This window comes from Podarcis pityusensis, assembly GCF_964106645.2.
Source record: "Podarcis pityusensis genome assembly, contig: HAP1_SCAFFOLD_162, whole genome shotgun sequence".
In the NCBI taxonomy this organism is placed as follows: domain Eukaryota; kingdom Metazoa; phylum Chordata; class Lepidosauria; order Squamata; family Lacertidae; genus Podarcis; species Podarcis pityusensis.
Window position 1 is genome coordinate 58,012 of NW_028293332.1, and position 21,887 is coordinate 79,898.

The 21,887-nt window shown below is 45.5% G+C and overlaps 2 protein-coding genes across 4 annotated transcripts in view; both read right to left on the minus strand.

Annotated features, from left to right (window-relative positions):
- LOC308469076 (uncharacterized protein) lies at positions 1-18,822 on the minus strand. Of its 3 annotated transcripts, none has more exons than XM_081024395.1 (6): positions 18,682-18,822; positions 6,878-7,353; positions 6,239-6,320; positions 4,084-4,166; positions 3,644-3,770; positions 1-1,551 (listed from the first exon to the last, which is right to left on the minus strand). In XM_081024395.1, exons 2-6 carry the CDS (start codon positions 7,277-7,279, stop codon positions 311-313), a joined length of 1,935 nt encoding a protein of 644 aa, XP_080880521.1. In that variant the 5' UTR covers positions 7,280-7,353; positions 18,682-18,822; the 3' UTR covers positions 1-310. The 3 variants fall into 3 exon arrangements, with proteins under 3 accessions (XP_080880521.1, XP_080880522.1, XP_080880520.1); XM_081024396.1 differs by lacking the exon at positions 18,682-18,822 and adding an exon at positions 12,263-14,097; XM_081024394.1 differs by lacking the exon at positions 18,682-18,822 and having other exon boundaries at positions 6,878-8,759.
- LOC308469077 (uncharacterized protein) overlaps positions 18,809-21,887 on the minus strand; it is an 11,042-nt gene continuing 7,963 nt past the window's right edge. The window contains exon 2 of the mRNA XM_081024397.1: positions 18,809-21,409. Coding sequence (XP_080880523.1) covers positions 20,391-21,386 — 996 coding nt within the window. The 5' untranslated portion in view covers positions 21,387-21,409 and the 3' untranslated portion in view covers positions 18,809-20,390. The remainder of the gene's footprint in view (positions 21,410-21,887) is intronic.

Consider the following 21,887-nt stretch of genomic DNA (forward strand, 5'->3'; position numbering starts at 1 on the left):
AACCAAATAATTACTTTAAGAGAGGAACCACAAGAAAGAAAAAAGAAACAATGTGTCCAAGAGGACACAGCAATCTAGATGTCCAGAGAAGAGTGGTTGTGTTGCAGTAATCCAATTCTCTTTAACTGTCTCACAGTAGAAGACATATTTTCCTTCGAAGAGAAGCAAACTTGTCCGAACCTGTCCTGCTATTAGCTTTTTTAGCCAACTCTCAGTCCTTTTAAGAGCTCAAATGGTTTTTTAAAGAACTTTAAAAATGAGACCAGATTTTCATAAATCCCTCCAGTCACTCTTGGCACTGAAATGGTTTCTACCCTGTGTGAATTCTCTGATGGGAAGTGAGATTGTTGCTTTGACTGAAGCGCTTTCCACATTCCACGCACTGATATGGTTTCTCCCCTGTATGGATTTTTTGATGGGCTGTGAGACTTTCTTTCCTGGTGAAGCTCTTTCCACATTCCAGGCACTGATAGGGGTTTTCCCCTGTATGAATTCTTTGATGGGAAGTGAAACTTATTTTCCAGGTGAAGCTCTTTCCACATTCCAAGCACTGATAGGGTTTCTCCCCTGTATGAATTCTTTGATGCGAAGTGAGATTGGCGCTGTTAATGAATGTCTTTCCACATTCCACACACTGATACGGTTTTTCCCCTGTATGGATTATTTTATGGGAAGCTAAACTCAGTTTCCAGTTGAAGCTCTTTCCACATTCCACGCACTGATATGGTTTCTCCCCTGTATGGATTTTTTGATGGGCTGTGAGACTTTCTTTCCTGGTGAAGCTCTTTCCACATTCCAGGCACTGATAGGGGTTTTCCCCTGTATGAATTCTTTGATGGGAAGTGAAACTTATTTTCCAGGTGAAGCTCTTTCCACATTCCAAGCACTTAAAGGGTTTCTCCCTTGCATGAACTCTTTGATGGGAAGTGAGACTTTCTTTCCAAGTAAAGCTCTTTCCACATTCCAAGCACTTAAAGGGTTTATCTCCTGTATGAATTCTTTGATGGGAAGTAAAATCTGAGTTCCTCCTGAAGCTTTTTCCACATTCCATGCACTGATATGGTTTCTCCTCTGTATGAATTCTTTGATGGGAAGTGAAACTTATTTTCCAGGTGAAGCTCTTTCCACATTCCAAGCACTGATAGGGTTTCTCCCCTGTATGAATTCTTTGATGGGAAGTGAGATATAATTTCCTGGTGAAGCTCTTTCCACATTCCAAGCACTGATAGGGTTTATCCCCTGTATGAATTTTTTGATGGGAAGTGAGATTTTCTTTCCTGTTGAAGCTCTCTCCACATTCCAAACATTGATATGGTTTCTCACATGTATGAATTCTTTGATGGGAAGTGAAGCACTCTTTTCGACTGAAGCTCTTTCCACATTCCAAGCACTGATAGGGCTTCTTCTCAAGGGGATTTCTTTGATGGGAAGAGGAATGGGAGCTCTGACTGAAGCTCTCTCCACAGTCTGAATCCTGATATGGCTCCTCCACTGTGTGGAATTCTTTGTGGTCTCCCTTGTTCTTCATTTCCAATTCATCACCAGCTGAAACTAAGAGGCAAATGGATTAGAACCTCGGGAAGAAGTGCAGCCCCAAATTATGGAGTGATGCTAGTTAATGCTTATCACAGGGAGAGAACTCAAGGGAATTAGATGTTATAATATTCCTTTTTTTCTTTAAAAATGTCTAGCTTCATATACAAATCAAGTTGAATTTTCTCTCAATTAAATTTTTAAAAGATAACTGTACAGCTTAACTTGGTGTGTGCTTTTATTATTATTTAAATGGTGGTGTCAGAGCTGCTTCCAGATCCTAGCTCACAGAGGATCACGCTAGCCAGCAATCATTAAACAAAAGTCTTTATTGAGTTACAGTTTCCATTCTCAAGCTGCTGCGTGCAACTCTACGTCTCATGGTTAGATCGGCGAAGCTCCATCTGAGTCTCCGCCCCCTGTACACCAGTTTAAGATTCTAGCCTTACTCCACCTCTTCCGTCTCTCCTTTCTCCTCTGGGTCCTGCTACCCCCCGGGGTCCCTTCCTTCCTGGATTCTTCTGACGCTGACGTTGACCCCCCTGACTCCTCCCCGTCTTTTCGGCGGGCTTTGGGACCTGGCTCCCTATCCGGGCTGCCAACTGCACCGCCCTCCTGTACATTTGAACTTGGCGCGCGCGCCCAGCCTTCAACCTTCCTCTCGACCGTTTCCTCGCTCCCCGATGGAGGCGTGGCCAATCCTGACTCATGTCCTCCCACTGGCAGTGCGCCGCCTGATCCCGATGCCTGGGACTCCTCCCCCCTACTGCACTCTGGTGTGGACGCTGGTCCTGATTTCCAACTGCTTCTCTCTGAGTCCCCTCTGGCCCCTTCTTCCTGGGGTGTCCCCCTCGGCACCCCCCTTGCTCTGACCATGGGAGCCCCTTTCTGTGAATCTTCCGATTCGCTGGAAAGACTCATAGACCTCGGACCGCTGTCATCGCTAACATTACCTTCGGACTCCTCCCCCTCGCTCTCTATTTCCTCCCTTTCCTGTGCCTCTGCTCCTGAACCCCTGACAGGTGGCCAATGCAGGAAAGTTCCAGGTTCAAAATTAAGATATATTCAATATGCTAAGTTGTTGATATGCAATAATATATCTAAACAAATTTTAAGAGCTGGTGAAATATTTGGGAACACTAACACTGGCCTTGTGGTAGGCGATGTAAGAGTAGGGGAATGAAAATGGCAAACGTGAACTTCTGTGTGCTGAAAAACACTTTTTGTATGTTCAACAAATGTGTGTAGCAGCTGCCAAATTTAAACTTCTTCAGTGGCTAAAAAATATAATTATGATGTGCATCACCTTAAAGCAATTTGGATGTTTACTTAAATTCTTGACATCACAGCATGCAGCAGAAACTTGTCATATCAGTATCTGAAGAAGTGTGCTTGCACACGAAAGCTCATACCAAGAACTAACTTAGTTGGTCTTAAAGGTGCTACTGGAAGGATTTTTTTTATTTTGACTATGGCAGACCAACACGGCTACCTATCTGTAACTGTGATTGTCATATCAGCATTATTATTACTCAAGTGCCCTTACTTAAATGTTACATTACTGCAAGAAGTTACGGGGGACGAGGCAGGGGGCCTTCTCGGTAGGGGCACCCACCCTGTGGAACGCCCTCCCATCAGATGTCAAGGAGATAACTATGCAACTTAGAGGACTTCTGAAGGCACCTCTGTATGGGGAATTTTTAAATGTTTGATGTTCAATGCCTGAGATTCAAAAAGCCTGGCTCTTTTCTGGAATGGAGTTTGTTTGGTCCAGTTGTGGAATCTTTGCCATCTCCAATGTCAGTCGACTCTTTGGTCAACCAAAGAGAGACAGAAGCAAGACTGAAGCTACTTCAACACCTCAAATCACTCTGAAGCCTACATTTAAGAAGGCCTGGGCAGTTCAGACATCCTGGTCAGGGTTTTAAAAGGAAGAATATTCACAGGGGAAAAAATCAATAGCCATCCATCCAAGGTTTGCTGTGGGAGTGTTAACATCCCAGGTGCTGTGGGTGGAGCTGTTGAGCCCCATCGAAATATCAGAGGTTCGTCACATAGAGAGATGACTTGAATTACAAAACAGATAGGATGATCCAGTAGGGAGCCTTACTGAGAGAGTCCAAGATCCCACGATTCTCCTCCATGACTTCCTTATGGAGAGCTCTCTGGTCAGGATCCAGCAACACCCACTCCTCGTCTGTGAAATGGACAGCCACATCTTCAAAGCACACTGGACCCTAACAGAACAGGAAAAAGGCTGTCCTCTTAGAAAACATTCACTTGGCTCTGTTGTTGTCTACAGCGGCCAGACCCCTCTCTGCCTTCCTCATCCCTCTCTCCTGCTGCAGCTTCTGCCTCGGAGTCTGGGCTGCTCTCTGCCACAGACTCCCTCTGCTCCCTGAGCCCTCTTCCCTCTCCAGCTTCAGACACCTCCTCCTCCTCCCAGTCGGCTCCCTCTTCTCTGGCTCCTCCCACCATTCCTCTGCATCCAACTGTGTCCAGCCAGTCTGCATCCAAGCAGTCCTTCCCCACAAGGCTCCTTCCCCCTACCTGATCTGGGTCCACAGCTGCTGCCTCCCCTCCACCACCATGAAAAGATGAAGGAGCAGGTCTTGGTGGCATCATTCCGTCACCTGGGAGAGACAAAGGTAAGTGGAAACCGTGAGCGCCTGCTTCTCTCAGAGGTGCATCTCTAAGTACAGATGGGGCTTGTCAAAGTCTCCCCTACTAGCTTCCGGTTCCGCTCTGCCTTATGATTTGGCAACCCACCATTGAATGCTAGTTCAAATTATATATGTACAGGTGTGCAGGGATGAAACTGTATTGCAGATATGGAATATAACATCAAATGAAACTTTGTGTGTAAAAAAAAGGAAAAAGGGAGGGAAGCTCTATTTTACAAAATGTTTACGATGGAAAATTAGAGCTGACTCTTCCCTATCCTTTATTATTTATTGACTGAACTGAATAATGCTAAAAGGACTTGGAATTTAATTTAATTGGATAACTGTGCATTTATATTCGGCCAGATAGAGGGATGTAAGCAATCTGCAAGTTGTGAAGGAGCTGATAAAATTCATTACTGAATCATTTGCAGTTCGACAGATCCCTCTCCTTCCCAGGCGGAGAAGAAAAGTGGCAAAAACAGGTTATTTATTGGGACCGTGTGATTTTTGCAGCTGCTGTTAAAGTTGCCAAACAACGAAGCATGGGACGGAGCAATGGAGAATTTCTGAAACCACAATGGGATATTAGCTCTGCCCAAGAAATGATGGAGAACAGCAACAACCAGGAAAAGATAGACAGAACATTTTACAAGGACAGGAAGAAACATCAAGAACAGAAAGATTGCCACACACAGGAAGAATAAGGATATAGCTGGAGTGCCTCACTTGTAGTTTTATATATTATTTAATGTGTCAAAATGAATGGAAGTCATTAATATTGCAGTTGTTGTATAAATGATTGTTATCTTGACTGGAGTGTAATTGAAATTAATAAGCTTTTGGAATGCAGAAATAAAGAAAATCATCAAACCATCGTGGAGGGGCCACCTAAATTATATAATTTGGGTTAGTATTAGTAATTGTATTGTAATTTGGCATTGTTATAATGAGGCTATTATAGGACTGTAATTGAAAACTAATAAATATTACTATTGTGGACACATTATAATGATGGAAGATTGTGAAAGGTTGTGGAAGAAAGGAGTTAAGGTTACTGAATGTACTGTATTCAAAGAAAACATTATGAAAATGATGTATAGATGGTACTTAACCCCGGTAACGCTAGCAAAGATTTACCACACGAATGACAATTTATGTTGGAAATGCAAAGAAAAAGAACCCCTGACAGCACCTTTTATCATATGTGGTGGATGTGTCCCAAGGTGAAAGACTTCTGGGAAAAGATTTATAATGAGTTGAAAAAAATGTTGAAAAATACATTTACTAAGAAACCAGAAGCCTTTGTACTTGGAATAATAGGATTGGAATTGCCCAAAAAAGATGTTAGATTGTTTTTGTATGCCACTACAGCGGCAAGACTGCTATTAGCTAAAAATTGGAAATCTCAAGAAATACCAACAATAGAAGAATGGCAGATGAAGATGTTGGACTTTTTGGAGCTGGCCAACCTGACTAGAAGAATCCGTGACCAGAAAGAAGAGGCGTATCAAGAAGACCAGAAGAAATTTAAAGAATATTTAGCCAAATATTGTAACATAAGATAATTAGAAGTTACTTGGAAGTATCAAATAGGTTTAGATTAAGAATGAATTGTAAAGAATTAAGGATAAGAATATCAATAAAAGAGAGAGGATAGTAAATAGAAGGAGTTAATTTTATTAGAAATATGATTTTGGAGAATTGTTACAAGGTGATACAATGAAATTCAGTTAGGGGGATTTGAAGTCAGTTAACAATGAAAGTTAAATTGTGTGTTTTGTATGCTATTTTTGTTATAAATGTGGAAAATTAATTTTAAAAAATGAAAAATAAAAATTTACTATTGTAAAAGTCTCCCCTGCTGAGTACATTTAGACATTTGTACCCATTTCATATATTAGTTGTGCAAAAATACATCTCCCCCCACCCCTGAGCTCTGGACTCCAAGTGTCTTCACCTAAAAGATGTAAAGAACTCACAGATTAGTTTCAAAACCAAGAGAATGTGACAAAACGCAGAAAACACTCCTTCCTCCTTACCCAGAGGCCTCACTCTGGTATCCAAGGGAGTCTTCTCTGCCTCAGAAGAATCAAGACCCATTTCTGCAAAAAGATTCTTCCCCTGAAAGAGAAACATGGATTCAAAACAGAGAATGGGGAGAAGGAGTAGAAAAGTTTATTTAGTATTTTTATTAAATCTACTACTTCCTTACATTTGAAGGCCCTCCACTGCCGCAGGGAACCTCGTCAAGGCCCTCATCTGCTGCGGGAAAGGCAGCACACCCTCTGCCACTGTGAGGAGGTACAGTGGGACCCTCTGCTCCCATGGGGAGGCCCAGCAAGGCCCTCCACCACGGCAGATATATATCATGATATACGGAGATATCGTGATACTTAACTGCTTGAAAACCAGATATCGCCCATCCCTACCGGGAGGACTCCCAAGGAGAGGGGAGAGGAGGCTGAGGGAACATTCCACAAAGGAGTGAGGCAGCAGGCACAGGGTGACATAACTGGATTTCTAAGGCTCAAAGAGCATTTCCCCATGCAGAAAGGATGTACTTGATCAAGGGAACCATGGACTCAGAAAAGGTGAAAACCTCTGTACTAGAGCATTGGGGGATATTCTCCCTCCTCTTTGGAGCCCCTTGGGAGTATCCAGAGGAAAGTCTCTCTCACCTGCTGCTCTGCCTGCTTCCTCTCCTCTGCCTGACTCAGGAGGAAACCTTCGGCCAGGGCCACCGCCTGGGAAGTGGTCTCCGCTCCACATTCCCTCACCCAGCTCTCCATCTCCAGAGGAAGGACAGCCAGGAACTGCTCCAAGATCACCAGGTCCAGCATCTCAGCTTTCGTGTGCCTTTCTGGCTTCAGCCACTGGTGGCAAAAGTGGTAGAGTTGGCTGCAAATCTCTCGGGGTCCTTTGGCCTCCTGTCTGAGTTGCTGGCTCTGCACATCTGAGTAGAGGGTGTTCTCCTCATCCAGGATCTTCTGCAAATAGCTTCCCCAGAATCCACCATTGCTCCCAGTTTTGATGGCAAGGCCTATTCCTGCTTCAGGGCCAGCTGAATATTGCTCATCCATCTATGTTATCACGTCACCTCTAAGAGATTGGAAGAAACCCCTTGGTCTTTCCTAATGAGAGGTGCTAGAAAATCCTACAAAACAAATGCATTGTTCTGTTATAAAACTGATACACAACCAGGAGAGGAAAAATGTTCCATGGGAAAGCATGGATGAGTCTTGCTAGGAATCACAGCCCGGATTCTTTTGAAAATAGTTAGAAGGAATGAAATCAGAATGGTGATTGACGAGTGAAACATTTGTAATAGGTATAATTTGGACCCAGGACGTGGGTGGCACTGTGGGGTAATCCACTGAGTCTCTGGGCTTGCCAATCGGAAGGTTGGCGGTTCGAATCCCTGCAACGGGGTGAGCTCCCATTGTTTGGTTCCACCTCCTGCCAACCTAGCAGTTCGAAAGCACATCAAAGGGTAAGTAGATAAATAGGTACCGGCGGGCAGGTAAACGGTGTTTCTGTGTGCTGCTCTGGTTTTGCCAGAAGCGGCTTAGTCATGCTGGACACATGACCCGGGAAAACTGTCTGCGGACAAAAGCTGGCTCCCTTGGCCAGTAAAACGAGATGAGCGCCACAACCCCAGAGTTGTTCGTGACTGGACCTAACAGTCAGGAGTCCCTTTACCTTTTTAAAAATTTGGACCCAAGGCAATATTCTTCTTCTTCATTGAATTTATATACCGCCCTATACCCGCAGGTCTCAAGGCGGTTTACAGAATAAAATCAAAAAATAAAACCACAACATAATCAAAATAAAAACAACCAAATAATACCCCCCCAATATTTTTTTTAAAAAGGGCATAGGTTGCCAATCAAATCAACCAAAGGCCTGGTTAAAAAGGAACTTTTTTGCCTGGCGCCTAAAGGTGTATAATGAAGGCACCAGGAGACCTTCCCCAGGGAAGGTGCTGGGGAGAACATTCCATGGACTGGAAGCCATGGCAGAGAAGGCCCCGTTCTGGTGTTGCCACCCTCTGGATCTCTCAAGGAGAAGGCACATGAAGGAGAGCCTTAGAAGGTGATCTCAGGGTCTGGGTAGGATCAAATGGGGAGGGGCAGTCCTTGAGGTATTACAGTCCTGAGCCATTTATAATAATAATAATAATAATAATAATAATAATATAATAATTTATTATTTATACCCCGCCCATCTGGCTGGGTTTCCCCAGCCACTCTGGGCGGCTTCCAACAAAACACTAAAATACAAAAATCTATTAAACATTAAAAGCTTCCCTAAACAGGGCTGCTTTATAGGTCAAAACCTGCACTTCGAATTGTGCCTAGAAGCACTGGCGGAGGAAGAGGGGTTGGGGGGGGAGTGCACCACCCGCAGCGGCATGATTCCAGCAGGGTGCCATTGCAGCTCCCCCCCCCGCACTGGGTGCCACGCCCCCACAGACGGTGCACCACGCCCCCAGGATGCACGCACGCCCCGGGACACACACCATGCCTCCAGGACATGCGCCAGCCACGTCCCTGGGACGTGTGCCAGCCACGCCCCCGCCTGCCCTCCACCCCACCCCCCGCCAGAGCTGAATCTCCACCACTGCCTGGAAGCTAATTGGCAGCCAGTGCAGTTGGACCAGGATTGGTGTAATATGCTCAAACCGTCTTGTCCCAGTGAGCAACCTGGCTGCTGAATTCTGCACTAGCTGAAGTTTCCGAACCGCCTTCAGAGGCAGCCGCACATATAACGCATTGCAGTAATCTAACCTTGATCTTACCAGAGGATTCTCTGTTAGGATTCTTGCCCCGTGTTGCAGTCATGGGATTGTTTTATCACATGACGGTGTATGTTTTCATTCCACATAGTGGGAAGTGATGGAGACAGGATGTTATATTACTGTGCTCTGTGTACTGTGTTACTGTAATGTGGGACTATTGTCCTTTGCTCTCTCTCTCTTTGATGTCTGATGAGAAAGAGGAAGGAGCTGACTCAGAATGCTCCCAGCGTACAGTGGTGCCTCGCAAGACGAAATTAAGTCGTTCTGCGAGTTTTTTCGTCTTGCGAATTTTTCGTCTTGCGAAGCACGGTCAAGTCGCAACTTCACCTCTTCAAGCAGGTTTAAGAAAAAGAAAACAAACTTGCAAGACGTTTTCGTCTTGCGAAGCAAGCCCATAGGGAAATTCGTCTTGCGAAGCAACTCAAAAAACGAAAAACTCTTTCGTCTTGCGAGTTTTTCGTCTTCTGAGGCATTCGTCTTGCGAGGTACCACTGTATATATGTAAATAAACGTAGTTTAGCCAAAAAGTTGTGCTACTGAGTCTGCCACATGAACTGCCAACACTCTGTTGATCCTAAAGTGTGCTGATGCCTCTTGGCATCAGTCGTTGTGATGTTCAGGCTGGAGAAAGACTTTGAGTCTCCCGACCGACCAGGAGGGAGAGAACATGCCAGCCGGGCATGTGTCTCTGCCAGGTTCCCACCCGTGCATAGGACGCTCCTGACCCACCCCTAGTTCAGAACAGTCACTCCAAAAGGATACCATGGTCAATGGTACTGAAAGCCACTGAAAGGTCAAGGAGAATTAACAAGACATGTTTCCCTTGTTTCTCTCTCAACAGAGGTCATCATACAGGGTGATCAAAGCAGTTTATGTGGCAAAACCAGGCGTAAACCGCGATTGAAATTCATCCAGAAAATCAGTTTCTCCCAAAAGCGCCTGGATCTGGTTTGCAACCACTCACTCCAGAACCTTGCTCAGGAAAGGGAGATTAGCAACTGGTCAGTACTTAGGTTTTCCAAATCCAGGGGAGGTTTATTAAAGTTTGGTTTTACCATTGCCCCCTTCAAACAGAAAGAGACCACCCCCTCTCGTAAAGAGGCACTGATCACCTCCCTGGCCCAGCCAGCTGTTCCCTCCCTGCTAGTTTTTGTCAGCCAAGAAGGGCAAGGGTCTAGAGTGCAACCGGTCTCCCTGACTGATCTGAGCACCTTGTTCACATTCTTGAGCCTTACCAGCTGAAACTCATTCAACACAACAGGACTAGACTGTGCTCTGTGCACCCCATGAGATTCATCTGCTATAACAGCAGAGTCAAGGTCTTGGTGGATGCATGCGATTTTATCCTCAAAATACCTTGTGAACAAGTCACAGCGAGCTACCATTGGTTCTATTACCTCCTTTGAGCTAGCCTGTAAAAGGCCCCATACAACCCGGAAAACTCTGCCAGACGACATAATGAGGATGCAAAGGAGGCAGCCAAGTATGCCTTCTTTGCTGCCTTCACTGCCACTAGGTAGGCTCGATAATGAGCCCTTACTGGTGTTTGGTTGCATTCAGTCAGATCTTTCCTCCACTTCATTCATCTCCCAGCTTGTTTTCTTGCCCTAAGCTCTGGCGTATACCAGGGAGCCAAACAGGCTCCACGAAGTGGGAGAGGGCACTCAGGGGTGATCATGTCAATAGCTGAAGCCATTCGTGTTCCAGAGGTTGGCCAGGGCTTAGAGAGGGGCACCAGTCAATCCCCCAGAGCGGTTGGGAATCCCACTGGATCCATCAGCCTCCGAGGGCAGACCTTTCTAATAGGTCCCCTGCCTAAATCTTAACAGGAAGTGATCCAACCATGACAAGGTACTGATGTCAATGTCCCCCACTTTCAAATCATCCTCTTCCTGCCCAGTTGAGAAAACAAGGTCCACTGTGGCCTGCCATGTGCATGGGGCCAGTGACATGTTGGGACAACCCCATGGTTGTCATGGCGACCACGAAGTCGCCCCAGAGCCAGCTGCCTCGGCGTGGATGTTGAAGTCTCCCAGAACCAGCAGTCTGGGAGACCTAAACACTGCCTCCAAGACCAATTCTGTCAGCTCAGGCAGGGAGACTGCTGGGTAGCAAGGTGGGTGGTAAACCAGCAGAATCCCTAATCTGCCCCGATTGCCCAACATCAGGAACACACACTCTAGAGACACACACACCCCCCCCCACTGGACAGAGAGCCTGAAGATAGAGAATCTCTATAGACCACAGCAGCTCCCCCTCCCCGACCCTCGAATCTGGCCTGATGCAGCACTGAGTACCCAGATGGGCACAGCTGGGTGAGACCAACTCTACCCTGTTCACCCTCTAGGTGGAACTGCCCTGGAAGACAACTCAGATTCTGGTCCAAAATGCAAATAATAAACTGGATTCCTTCTATTTTTAAAATAATGTTTCTATCCCACCTTTTTCTCCAAAGATCTTCAGGCGGCATTGATGGGTCTATCCCTCCTCATTTAACCCATTTAAATCATATAAACACCTGCATTGGTTACTATTTCATTTCTGTGACCAATACAAGGTGCTCACATGAGGGATTCACATAAGCCCCCAGGTATATATAGAACCATCTTGCTTTGGAAACACCCCCTTTATATTGTTTCATAGGCAATAGAAGAGGAAAAATGACCATTAATCTAAGGACAACCACAAGGGCTCTTGAATGTTGGCTATGCAATGTTGAATGTTCCAGTGGTTTTCTCAGTTACAGCTGGCAGAGAGATTTAAGCTGGATAAAAGGATTTTTAAATAGAACAAAAAGAATTGGCCTCAACCTTTTTTTTAAGCCGCCTAGGTTGGTGACCATCCCTGCTTCCTGTGGGAGGGAGTGCCATCGGTTTAACTACGCACTGCGTGATGAAAGGACTTTCTTCTATCTGGCATGACCAGTCCAGCATTTTTATTCGCTTATCCCATAGGCCAAGTATTATTTCTACGTCCAAATGTTGCCATCTGGCTATGACCTCTGTGAATCGCTGTGACCTCCGTTAATGAATGTGACTAACTCCGCAATCTAAATGGGGTTCATTTGCATTCCCATTTTTTCCTAACGCAAAGACGCCTCCCCCCCAAAGGACCTCCTACAAACTCGCCCCCTCCCTGGCTTTGCAGAGAGGAAGGGGCAGAAGATCTGCTCCCTGGCTGGGGTCCCCCCTGCATGAGCTGAGCAGCCCCCATGCACCCCCCCATCTCGCCGAAGCGCCCCATGGGGAAGAGAGAGGAGACTCACCAGAGCCCGGAAGGCATCGCCCGGCCACCTCTGGCAGAGACAGGAAGGATTTCTGTCCTCTCTAGGAATGCAGCTCAGCTCCTTTAACGCTTGCAAGGCGCGGCTCGCCAGCCTCTCAGGAGCCGCATGCATCGCCCTCCCCCTGCGATGTCTTCTTGGGGGGGCCCTCTGAGCTGCCGCCTGGGCTGTTTCCTCCCTTGGCCAGAAACGGGGGAACAGCTTGCCGTGCAAAAGGCTCTGGACGGAGCAGGAAAGCCCACCCTAGAATCACAGAAGTGGAGCTGGGAGGAACCCCCACGGTCATCTAGCCCAGCCCCTTGCAAGGCAGGCATCTCATCGGAAGCATCCCTGTCAGGTGGGCATCCCGCCCGCCTCCTTCTCCCCGTCACGCCCCCCCCCCCCCGCCACTCACCGGCTCTACCACCCTTCTAGGTCCGAGGAAGGCGCTCGGCTAGCCAAGCAGGAGAAGCGAGGGGCTCCCGACTCGTCCCCAAACGCCTCCCCGCAAATCCCGCAGAAAGGCCAAAGCTGGAAGGACTCCCCTTCCTTTGCACGTGGGAACAGCAAGAGAGCCTGGATCGGGCGAAAGCCTGTCCCTCAGCTGGCAGTGCTAGATTTACTATAAGCTAAACAAGCTATTCTCTGCAGCCAAAGATGGAGAAGCTCTTTACACTCGGCAAAAACTAGATCCGGAGCTGACTGTGGCTCAGATCATCAGCATCTTATAGCAATATTCAAGCCTAAACTGAAGAAAGTAGGGAAAACCACTGAGCCAGTAAGATACCATCTAAACCAAATCCCTTATGAATACACAGTGGAAGTGAGGAGCAGGTTACTTATCCATTCTGAAGGAAATCAGCCCTGAGTGCTCACTGGAAGGACAGATCCAGAAGCTGAAGCTCCAATACTTTGGCCACCTCATGAGAAGAGAAGACTCCCTGGAAAAGACCCTGATGTTGGGAAAGATTGAGGGCACAAGCAGAAAGGGATGACAGGGAACGAGATGGTCAGACAGTGTAGTGTCTGGCGTGCTCTGGTCCATGGGATCACAAAGAGTCAGGCACGACTAAACAACAAAAAAAAAAACACAAGCTATAGTTTAGGGCCCCACTCTCTTGGGGGCCCCCAAAAAAATTAAAGGGGGGAAACTAGATGTAAATTTCCAAACTATAAGATAAAAAAAATAAAACCTACATACAGCAACAGTGTTTCATGTTGTGTGGGCTCCTATGATGGAAGTAATGGGACCCACTTAAAAACCTCCAAGGAGAGTCCACCACCTCTCATGGGAGTCTGTTCCACTGCTGAACAGCTTATTGTCAGGGTTTTTTTCTGTTTAGTCAGAATTCCCTTTCTTGCAGCTTGAAGCCATTGGTTTTGAGCCCTACCCTTCAAAGCAGAACAAGCATGCCCCCTCCTCCATGTGACAGCCCTTAAGATATTTGAAGGTGGCTACCCAGGGCCGGATTTAGATGAAGAGCGGCCCTCGGCTAGTCCACTTGTGAGTAGCTCCCAATCACCCACCCTCATGACTAGTAGAAAATGGAAAAGTGTTATAAACAAAATTGAATGAAGCCAAGGATGATGATGGGTTTTTAAAATTCAGTAGTTCACATTTTCTCCTCTAAAGGATATCAGAAAACGTCGTCAAAATTTGTTTATCTAAGTTTGTCACTTTCAATGTACAGAATGCTCAGTGCAGACAACCTCTCTTGAGATATCATGGCCCTTAATTCATTTTTAATTCTTTGGGGTCTCGAAAAACTCCTCTCCCCTGAGCAGTTAGGGACCATAAAGCTAAGAAATAGCTGCAAGATTGTTTCCACATTAGGAAAGGCCATCTGATTTTTCCCCCTTTGAATTTGATAACAGTTCAACACCTTACTGAATTTCTTGCTTAGATACTATCAGAATAGCAAGAATGAAAAAAAAAAATGTACATCACTGTACACAGTACTTTTTAAAATTGGCTTTAAGTGCAACTTATATAGGAATAAAGGATATTATCCCAAACCTCTCTCTTTAAGAAAGTGCATCTAAGCCTAAGGCATCAGGTGCACTTCAGCCATTTCTTTGCCTTTCCCTCACTCTTTGTCTCCTTGTTTTGTAGTTAACATTTGGCAAGGTGGCTTTTGCTTGTTTCTCAAGCTCATCAAAATCTCTAATTTTCCTTAAAAAATCCAGAGGTGAACTGTACAAACTTGCACAGGAACTCAATAACAGGCCTGATTTCTGAAGGGCTTTGCTGACCTTGTGAAAATGACCTACAGAAAATGACCTTATCTCTAAGATTCTGCAGATTCTGGCTGTGAACTAGAGCCCCACAAAAAAAATTCAAGTTGGGCCCCAGAGTTTCAAATAGGGCTCCACTGGCTGGCCCCGAGTCTCGTAGGTGCTGGGCCCAAGTTGCCCTGCCCTCACATGAAGTCTTGGGTTTACAATTTGGTGAGAGGGGAGACTGCCTGCTGAGGCCCCCTAGATTTAGAGGACCTAGGCTTCAGCCTACTTAGCCTATACTACAGACAAGCCTTACTAATTTACTTTTTGTTGGGGTTTTTTTGTTTTTTTTAATCAATATTTTATTAAGTTTTAACAATAAAAAAGTTCAGAAAAATACAAAGACAGAGAAAATACAAAGTTACAAAATACAAAAGACACACTTTAAACACGAAAAAAGAAAAAAAGAGAAAAACACATATAGAAAAAGAAGAAAAAAACAAAAATTCCCTCTTTCTTAATTTCATCTTTAGTTAACTTATTTTCCTGACTTCCTCACGTCTCCCGTTCTTGTATCCCTTTTAATAATTAATTCAGCAAATTCGTGTCCTATTAGTTTATCTATTGTTAATCCAATCTTACATTTTACCTTGTTGCTAGAGCCCCTGCAATTCATTTCAATGTCATCAGCATTCAAAAATTTTACAGTACTTCTGCAAATAAGTTTTAAATTTCCTCCAATCTTCTTCCACCAACTCTTCTCCCTGGCCTCGGATTCTGCCAGTCATTTCCGCCATCTCCATGTAATCTATTAGTTGCATCTGCCAGTCTTCCAAGGTGGGTAGATCTTGTGTCTTCCAATGTTTTGCGATGAGGATTCTTGCTGCTGCTGTAGCATACATAAAAAAAGTTCTATCCTTCTTTAACACCGATTGGTCCACTATGCCCAGGAGGAAGGCCTCTGGTTTCTTCAGGAAGGTATATTTAAATACCTTTTTCAGTTCATTATAGATCATTTCCCAGAAGGCCTTGATCCTTGGGCACGTCCACCAAAGGTGAAAGAATGTACCTTCAATCTCTTTACATTTCCAACATTTGTTATCGGGCAAACAATATATTTTTGCAAGCTTGACTGGAGTCATGTACCACCTGTACATCATTTTCATAATATTCTCTCTTAAGGCATTAAATGCCGTAAATTTAATCCCGGTGGTCCACAACTTCTCCCAGTCAGCAAACATGATATTGTGACCTATGTCTTGTGCCCATTTTATCATTGCAGATTTTACCATTTCTTCCTCAGTATTCCATTTCAACAGCAGATTATACATTCTTGAAGGTATCTTAGCATTGGGTTCTGTCAGGGAACTGGCATCAGAGGCACGGGAGAAGGAGAGGGTCTCTGATTCTGCAGAAGGTCCTAGCGCTAGGGGGAGACTCAGCTGGGAAAGAGGGGAAGAGAATGAGTGTAACACCAGAGATCCAGGAGAGCAACGGGACAGGGAGGTGCAGGGGCTCCAGGACTCTTCGTTGGAAGTTAGTGAGGAGAGCCCAAGCACCCCGCTGCCCACGCCAGATCACAAGAACTTGGAATATTGGCGGACAGCACGGGTGCTCAACCAGAGACAGATTCGCTGGGCGCAGGAGTTTTCCAAGTTTTCCTTCGAAATCCAGTATGTGCCAGGCGAGCAAAACGTGAGAGCAGACGTGCTCTCGCGGAAACCAGAGGACTTCGAAGGAGAGGAGCCGCCGGATACCCGACACGTCATACCTGAGGACCGATGGGTGTGTGGGGGTACTCTAGTGGGCACGAGAGAACTGGCAGGACTCACTAGGGACGATGAATTTGCACGAACAAAAATCAGGGAACTCCAAGAGGGGAGGGGAGCACCAGAGGGGTTCGAAGAGAAGGAAGGGGTGTTGTACTACAGGGGGGCGATGTACGTACCGGGGAATGCTTTAAGAAGAAGGGTACTCAAGCAACTACATGACACCCCCACAGCGGGGCACTTTGGGCAACACAAAACCATGATGCTGGTGACTCGACAATTTTGGTGGCCACGGGTGAGGGAAGATGTACGCAAATATGTAAGAGGGTGTGACCGCTGCCAGAGGGCCAAAGGGGAACGCACTGTACCAGCAGGTTTGCTGGAACCCTTACCCACACCCAACTAACCCTGGGAGGTGGTGTCAATTGATTTCATGACGGATTTGCCCAAATCGAGGGGGAAAACAGCAGTGATGGTAGTAGTCGACTTGCTAACCAAAATGTGTCATTTCATCGCCTGTTCACATGCGGTGACGGCGGAAGAAACGGCAAGGTTGTTTGTAGAACACATTTTCAGGCTGTATGGCGCCCCCTTGAGGGTTCTGTCAGACCGCGGAAAACAATTTACTTCCCGGTTTTGGAGGAAGCTCATGAGCCTATTGCAAGTCGAGGTCAGCTTCTCGACCGCGAGACACCCAGAAACCAATGGGCAAACGGAGAGGGCAAACAGCGTACTCCAGCAATACTTACGCTGCTACATGAGAGAGAGGCAGAATGATTGGGTAGAGAAACTAGCGTTAGCAGAATTTGCGTACAATAACGCTGAACATGTATCCACAGGAATGAGTCCATTTTTGGCCAATTATGGGTGTCATCCCAGGGCATTCCCGGGTAATGAGGAACAGAGCTGGAGTGTGCCAGCAGCTGAGCAGTTTGTGGAAGAAATGGAAGCGTTACATCAACAGCTCAAGATGAACCTAGAAAGGGCCAAAGCCAATTACAAGAAGCAAGCAGATAAACACCGAAGGGAAGGGGAAACCATAAGGGTGGGGGATCGTGTGTGGTTGTCCACTCAAGGGTTACCCTTTAAGGGAGGGTGCAAGAAGTTGCAACCCAGACGACTGGGGCCATTTGAAGTCATACAACAGATAAACCCCGTGGCGTTCAAGCTCAGGTTGCCCGACAACATGAAAATACATCCCGTGTTCCACAGGTCCTTACTCTCACCACACAGAGAGGGGCGGGAATTTGAGGGGCGGGAGGTAGAAGTCACGCCACCACCACCAGTAGAAGAAAGGGAACACCAAGGTTCAGCCGCAGAGATAGTTGATTCAAGGTGGCGAGGTCGGCAAGTGGAGTACTTAGTGGCGTGGGAAGGAGAGCCCTGGTCGGAAAACACGTGGGTACCCGCAGAGGCAGTTGGCGACGAGCATATGGTGGAAGTGTTCCACCGACGGTTCCCAGATAAGCCCCAGCCCTTAGAGCGATTCTGGGAGGAACAATTCGGTCCCACAGAGGAGGAAGAGAGTTTCGAAGGATTTTCAGAATCCGAAGAAGAATCGGATTGGGTCATTCCTTGGGTGGGAACCGTAGCAGGTGGGAAGAGGTTTTCGCACCCACAGATGAGGAGGACAGCTCATTCCGGGGTTTTCTTGGCTCACCGACCAGAGAAGAGGCTGCAATAGAGCCCCCGGGTAGGAGGGGGAGTGAAGGGGGCCCTGGGAGGGAGGTGGATGTCAGGGAACTGCCATCAGAGGCACGGGAGAAGGAGAGGGTCTCTGATTCTGCAGGAGAAGGTCCCAGCGCTAGGGGGAGACTCAGCTGGGAAAGAGGGGAAGAGAATGAGTGTAACACCAGAGATCCAGGAGAGCAACGGGACAGGGAGGTGCAGGGGCTCCAGGACTCTTCGTTGGAAGTTAGTGAGGAGAGCCCAAGCACCCCGCTGCCCACGCCCACCCTGCGCAGGAGACTCCCGTGCAGTGAGAGGAGGAGACGCTTAAGCGTCAAACAACTCTTATGTTGGCAGCGCTTTAAGAAATGCCCACAGACAGACTCTACGAGTGACTAAGGGCAGCCACGCTGAGATGGGCTGTGCAGTCCGGAGGGTTTAACCAGGCAATCCGATGCTCAAACGGGGCAAGATTACGCACGAGTAACTCCCAACCACTACAGGTTCTAACAATTCTGTTTCTAACTTTGATTTTTCCACCTGGAAACCAATTTTTTTGTCCAAATTATAAACCTCTCTAATTTACTAATTTACTTTTTGGGCCACACAAGACATCTGAAGGCAGCCCTGTTTAGGGAAGCTTTTAATGTTTAATAGATTATTGTATTTTAATATTCTGTTGGAAGCCGCCCAGAGTGCCTGGGTATAAATTTATTATTATTATTATTATTATTATTATTATTATTATTATTATTACAGCATTACCTTTTAGGGGGTGTACTGAGAAAGGTGACAAGGACTGATTTTGCAGTCGTTCAGGGGAGTTTCATTTCCGAGGGTGCTGGAGACTTGAAATCAAGCCACAATTCGACTCAGCAGCAAGCTACACCCCCACTGTACAGCATTATTTTTATTATTATTTTACTTTCCACAAAACAAGATTCCACAATTAACATTGAAAATACGTGTCTCCCCCCCCCCCCACCTTCATATGTATATCTTTATCCTTTCATCATTATCTCTACTGAGATTCTTAAAATCTTCAAGCTTCCCCCCCATTCCCACTTCTGGTTCCTTATATACACCAAATTCTTCTGCAGATCCATATCTACTATTAATCCATTATTATATCCTAAATTATCCAAATTTCTGGTAATTGCAAGCGTTTAGTCCAAAGCTGCTAATGTTTCAACTTGTTTAGTGTTCTTTGCACATATACAATAAATGTTTCCCACTCTTTTTTGAATTTCTCATTATCATAGTCTCTGAGCTTTGTTGTTAGTTTCACCATCTCTGCATAGTCCATAAGTTTGATTCGCCATTCTTCAAAGTTTCTTCCTTCCATCTTTGAACTAACAGGATCCGGGCCGCTGTTGTAGCATACAAGAATATCTTCTGTTCTTTGGGTAGTTCAGCATCTATTGAACCTATTAAGAAAGCTTCTGGTTTTTAAACAAAGGTCATTTTAAACATTTTTTTCTGTTCATTATAAATCCTTTCCCAGAAATTTTTAATAATTCTCCAACTGAAGAAGTGTGCATGCACACAAAATAATATACCCAGAACAAACTTAGTTGGTCTCTAAGGTGCTACTGGACAATTTTTTATTTTTTTTTAAAATGAAACCAGACTTTCAAAAATCCCTCCGATCAAAGTGTGCCTTGCCAAACTCCACAAGTATTTCCAGGTACTCACTCCACTTAATGGGTGTTCTCCTGCAGACATCAGGTTTCTTGGATGCAAGGTCATGTTCACAATTATAAATCCATTAAGAAATGAGAATGGGTTTGGGTTGCTTTTAATCCAACTTTCCCATCAGCAAGCTGCTGTCCATTTATATCAAATAAGCTGGTAACTTTCCCACTTACAAACTTTCCCAATGCAGTGGCTATTACCTAGGAGAAGGGGACGAACCGCCTTTTTATTTCTCTGTCTGGTGCCGAATTTAGTCGAATACAATCTTTTATAAAATCTTCTTTACCTTCCCATCGGCTGTAAGTAGTTTTGGGAAATCTCTGCTTCAGCCTAGAGTGGAGGCTTGTCTCCCACGGAGTTGCGCTGCTGCCAGGACCACTGGCTCCATCACTGCTCCCCACACCCACTCCCCATGCCTTTCAGCAGAGGAATCGAGGGCAGCTGGAGAAGCTTTTGCGGGCTGCTGGACCCTCCACACCTGGAGAACCCTCTCAGGGGTTTTTGCGCACTCTGCCTTAGTGCTTCTCCCTGTTGCTCCATGGGGCTCAAGTGATCACTTGCACTCTGCAGTAACTCGCACACCGACCACCATCTGCAGAAACCAGAAGTCTCCCACTGTACAGCAATTTAAATTTTTGTGGGAGAGGTGGTGTTGCTGTGTTGTTTTTCTTTTAGCTATTTATTCATGCTTTTACCTTGTATTTTATTTTGTGAACCACCCTGAGATTTTGTGATGCAGGGCAGTATGTAAATCTAAAAAATAATAATGCCTCCTAAAATTAAATCTCTACACAAACACTACTAGTCTTCCTCCACCGTGAGTTTTTTTGATGGGAAGTGAGGCTGCTCTTATGTCTGAAGCTTTTTCCACACTCTTGGCACTGAAATGGTTTCTCCCCTGTATGAATTATTCGATGGGAAGCGAGATGGTAGCTGTGACTGAAGCTCTTTCCACATTCCAAGCACTGATAGGGTTTCTGCCCTGTATGAATTCTTTGATGGGCAGTGAGACCTTCTTTCCAGGTGAAGCTCTTTCCACATTCCAAGCACTGAAATGGTTTCTCCCCTGTATGAATTCTTTGATGGTAAGTGAAACTATCCTTTCGACTGAAGCCCTTTCCACATTCCAAGCACTGATAGGGTTTCTCCCCTGTATGAATTCTTTGATGGGAAGTGAGATTTTCTTTCCTAGTGAAGCTCTTTCCACATTCCAAGCACAGATAGGGTTTCTCCCCTGTATGAATTCTTTGATGGGAAGTGAGATTTTCTTTCCAGGTGAAGCTCTTTCCACACTCCAAGCACTGATAGGGTTTCGCCCCTGTATGAACTCTTTGATGGGAAGTGAGATTGGTCCTCTGACTGAAGCTCTTTCCACATTCCCAACAACAATGTGGTTTCTCCCCTGTATGAATTCTTTGATGGGAAGCTAAAGTCTGTTTCCAGATGAAGCTCTTTCCACACTCCACGCACTGATAAGGTTTCTCTCCTGTATGATGTGATTTGTGGGAAGTGAGACTGTCCTTTCGACTAAAGCTCTTTCCACATTCCAAGCAACAATATGGTTTCTCTCCTGTATGAATTCTTTGATGGGAAGCGAAACTCTTTTTCCAGGTGAAGCTCTTTCCACACTCCAAGCACTGATAGGGTTTCTTCTCAAGGGGATTTCTTTGATGGGAAGAGGAATGGGAGCTCTGACTGAAGCTCTCTCCATAGTCTGAATACTGATATGGCTCCTCCACTGTATGGATTTCATTGTGGTCTCCCTTGTTCTTCATTTCCAATTCATCAATACCTGAAACTAAGAGGCAAACGTATTAGAGGCTTGGGAAGAAGTGCAGCTCAAAATTATGGAGGAATGCTAATTAAGGCTTGTGACAGGGAAAGAACTCAAGGGAGTTAGATGTTACAATGTTCATTTTGTTCTGTAAAAATGTCTAGTTTCATATACAAATCGAGTATTGGCTGTTTTCTCTCACTTAAGTTTTTAAAAGATTAACACAGCTTAACAGTAACATCAATTTGTTCAAATTTAAATATGGATCTGTACTACATTCATAAATAACGTGTTCTTTTATTATTATTTAAATGATGGACAATGAAGGAATGTTCCCTGTCCAAAATTAAGATATATTCAATATGCTCAATTGTTCAATATTGTCAGGGGTTCAGGAGCAGAGGCAAGGGCAAGGGAGGAAACAGAGAGCGAGGGAGAGGAGGCAGAAGAAAAGATGAGTGATGACGACGACCCGAGATCTCCGAGTCTTTCCAGTGAATCA

Bases quoted from the DNA above. Each gene is read 5' to 3' on its own strand.
- LOC308469076 (XM_081024395.1), bottom strand. From the start codon at position 7,279: ATGGATGAGCAATATTCAGCTGGCCCTGAAGCAGGAATAGGCCTTGCC. The intron at 4,167-6,238 runs GTAAGGAGGAAG...TGTCTCTCCCAG, and splicing joins TACCAGAGTGAGGCCTCTGG to GTGACGGAATGATGCCACCA. The intron at 1,552-3,643 runs GTAAGGCTCCCT...TTTGCCTCTTAG, and splicing joins TGGGATCTTGGACTCTCTCA to TTTCAGCTGGTGATGAATTG.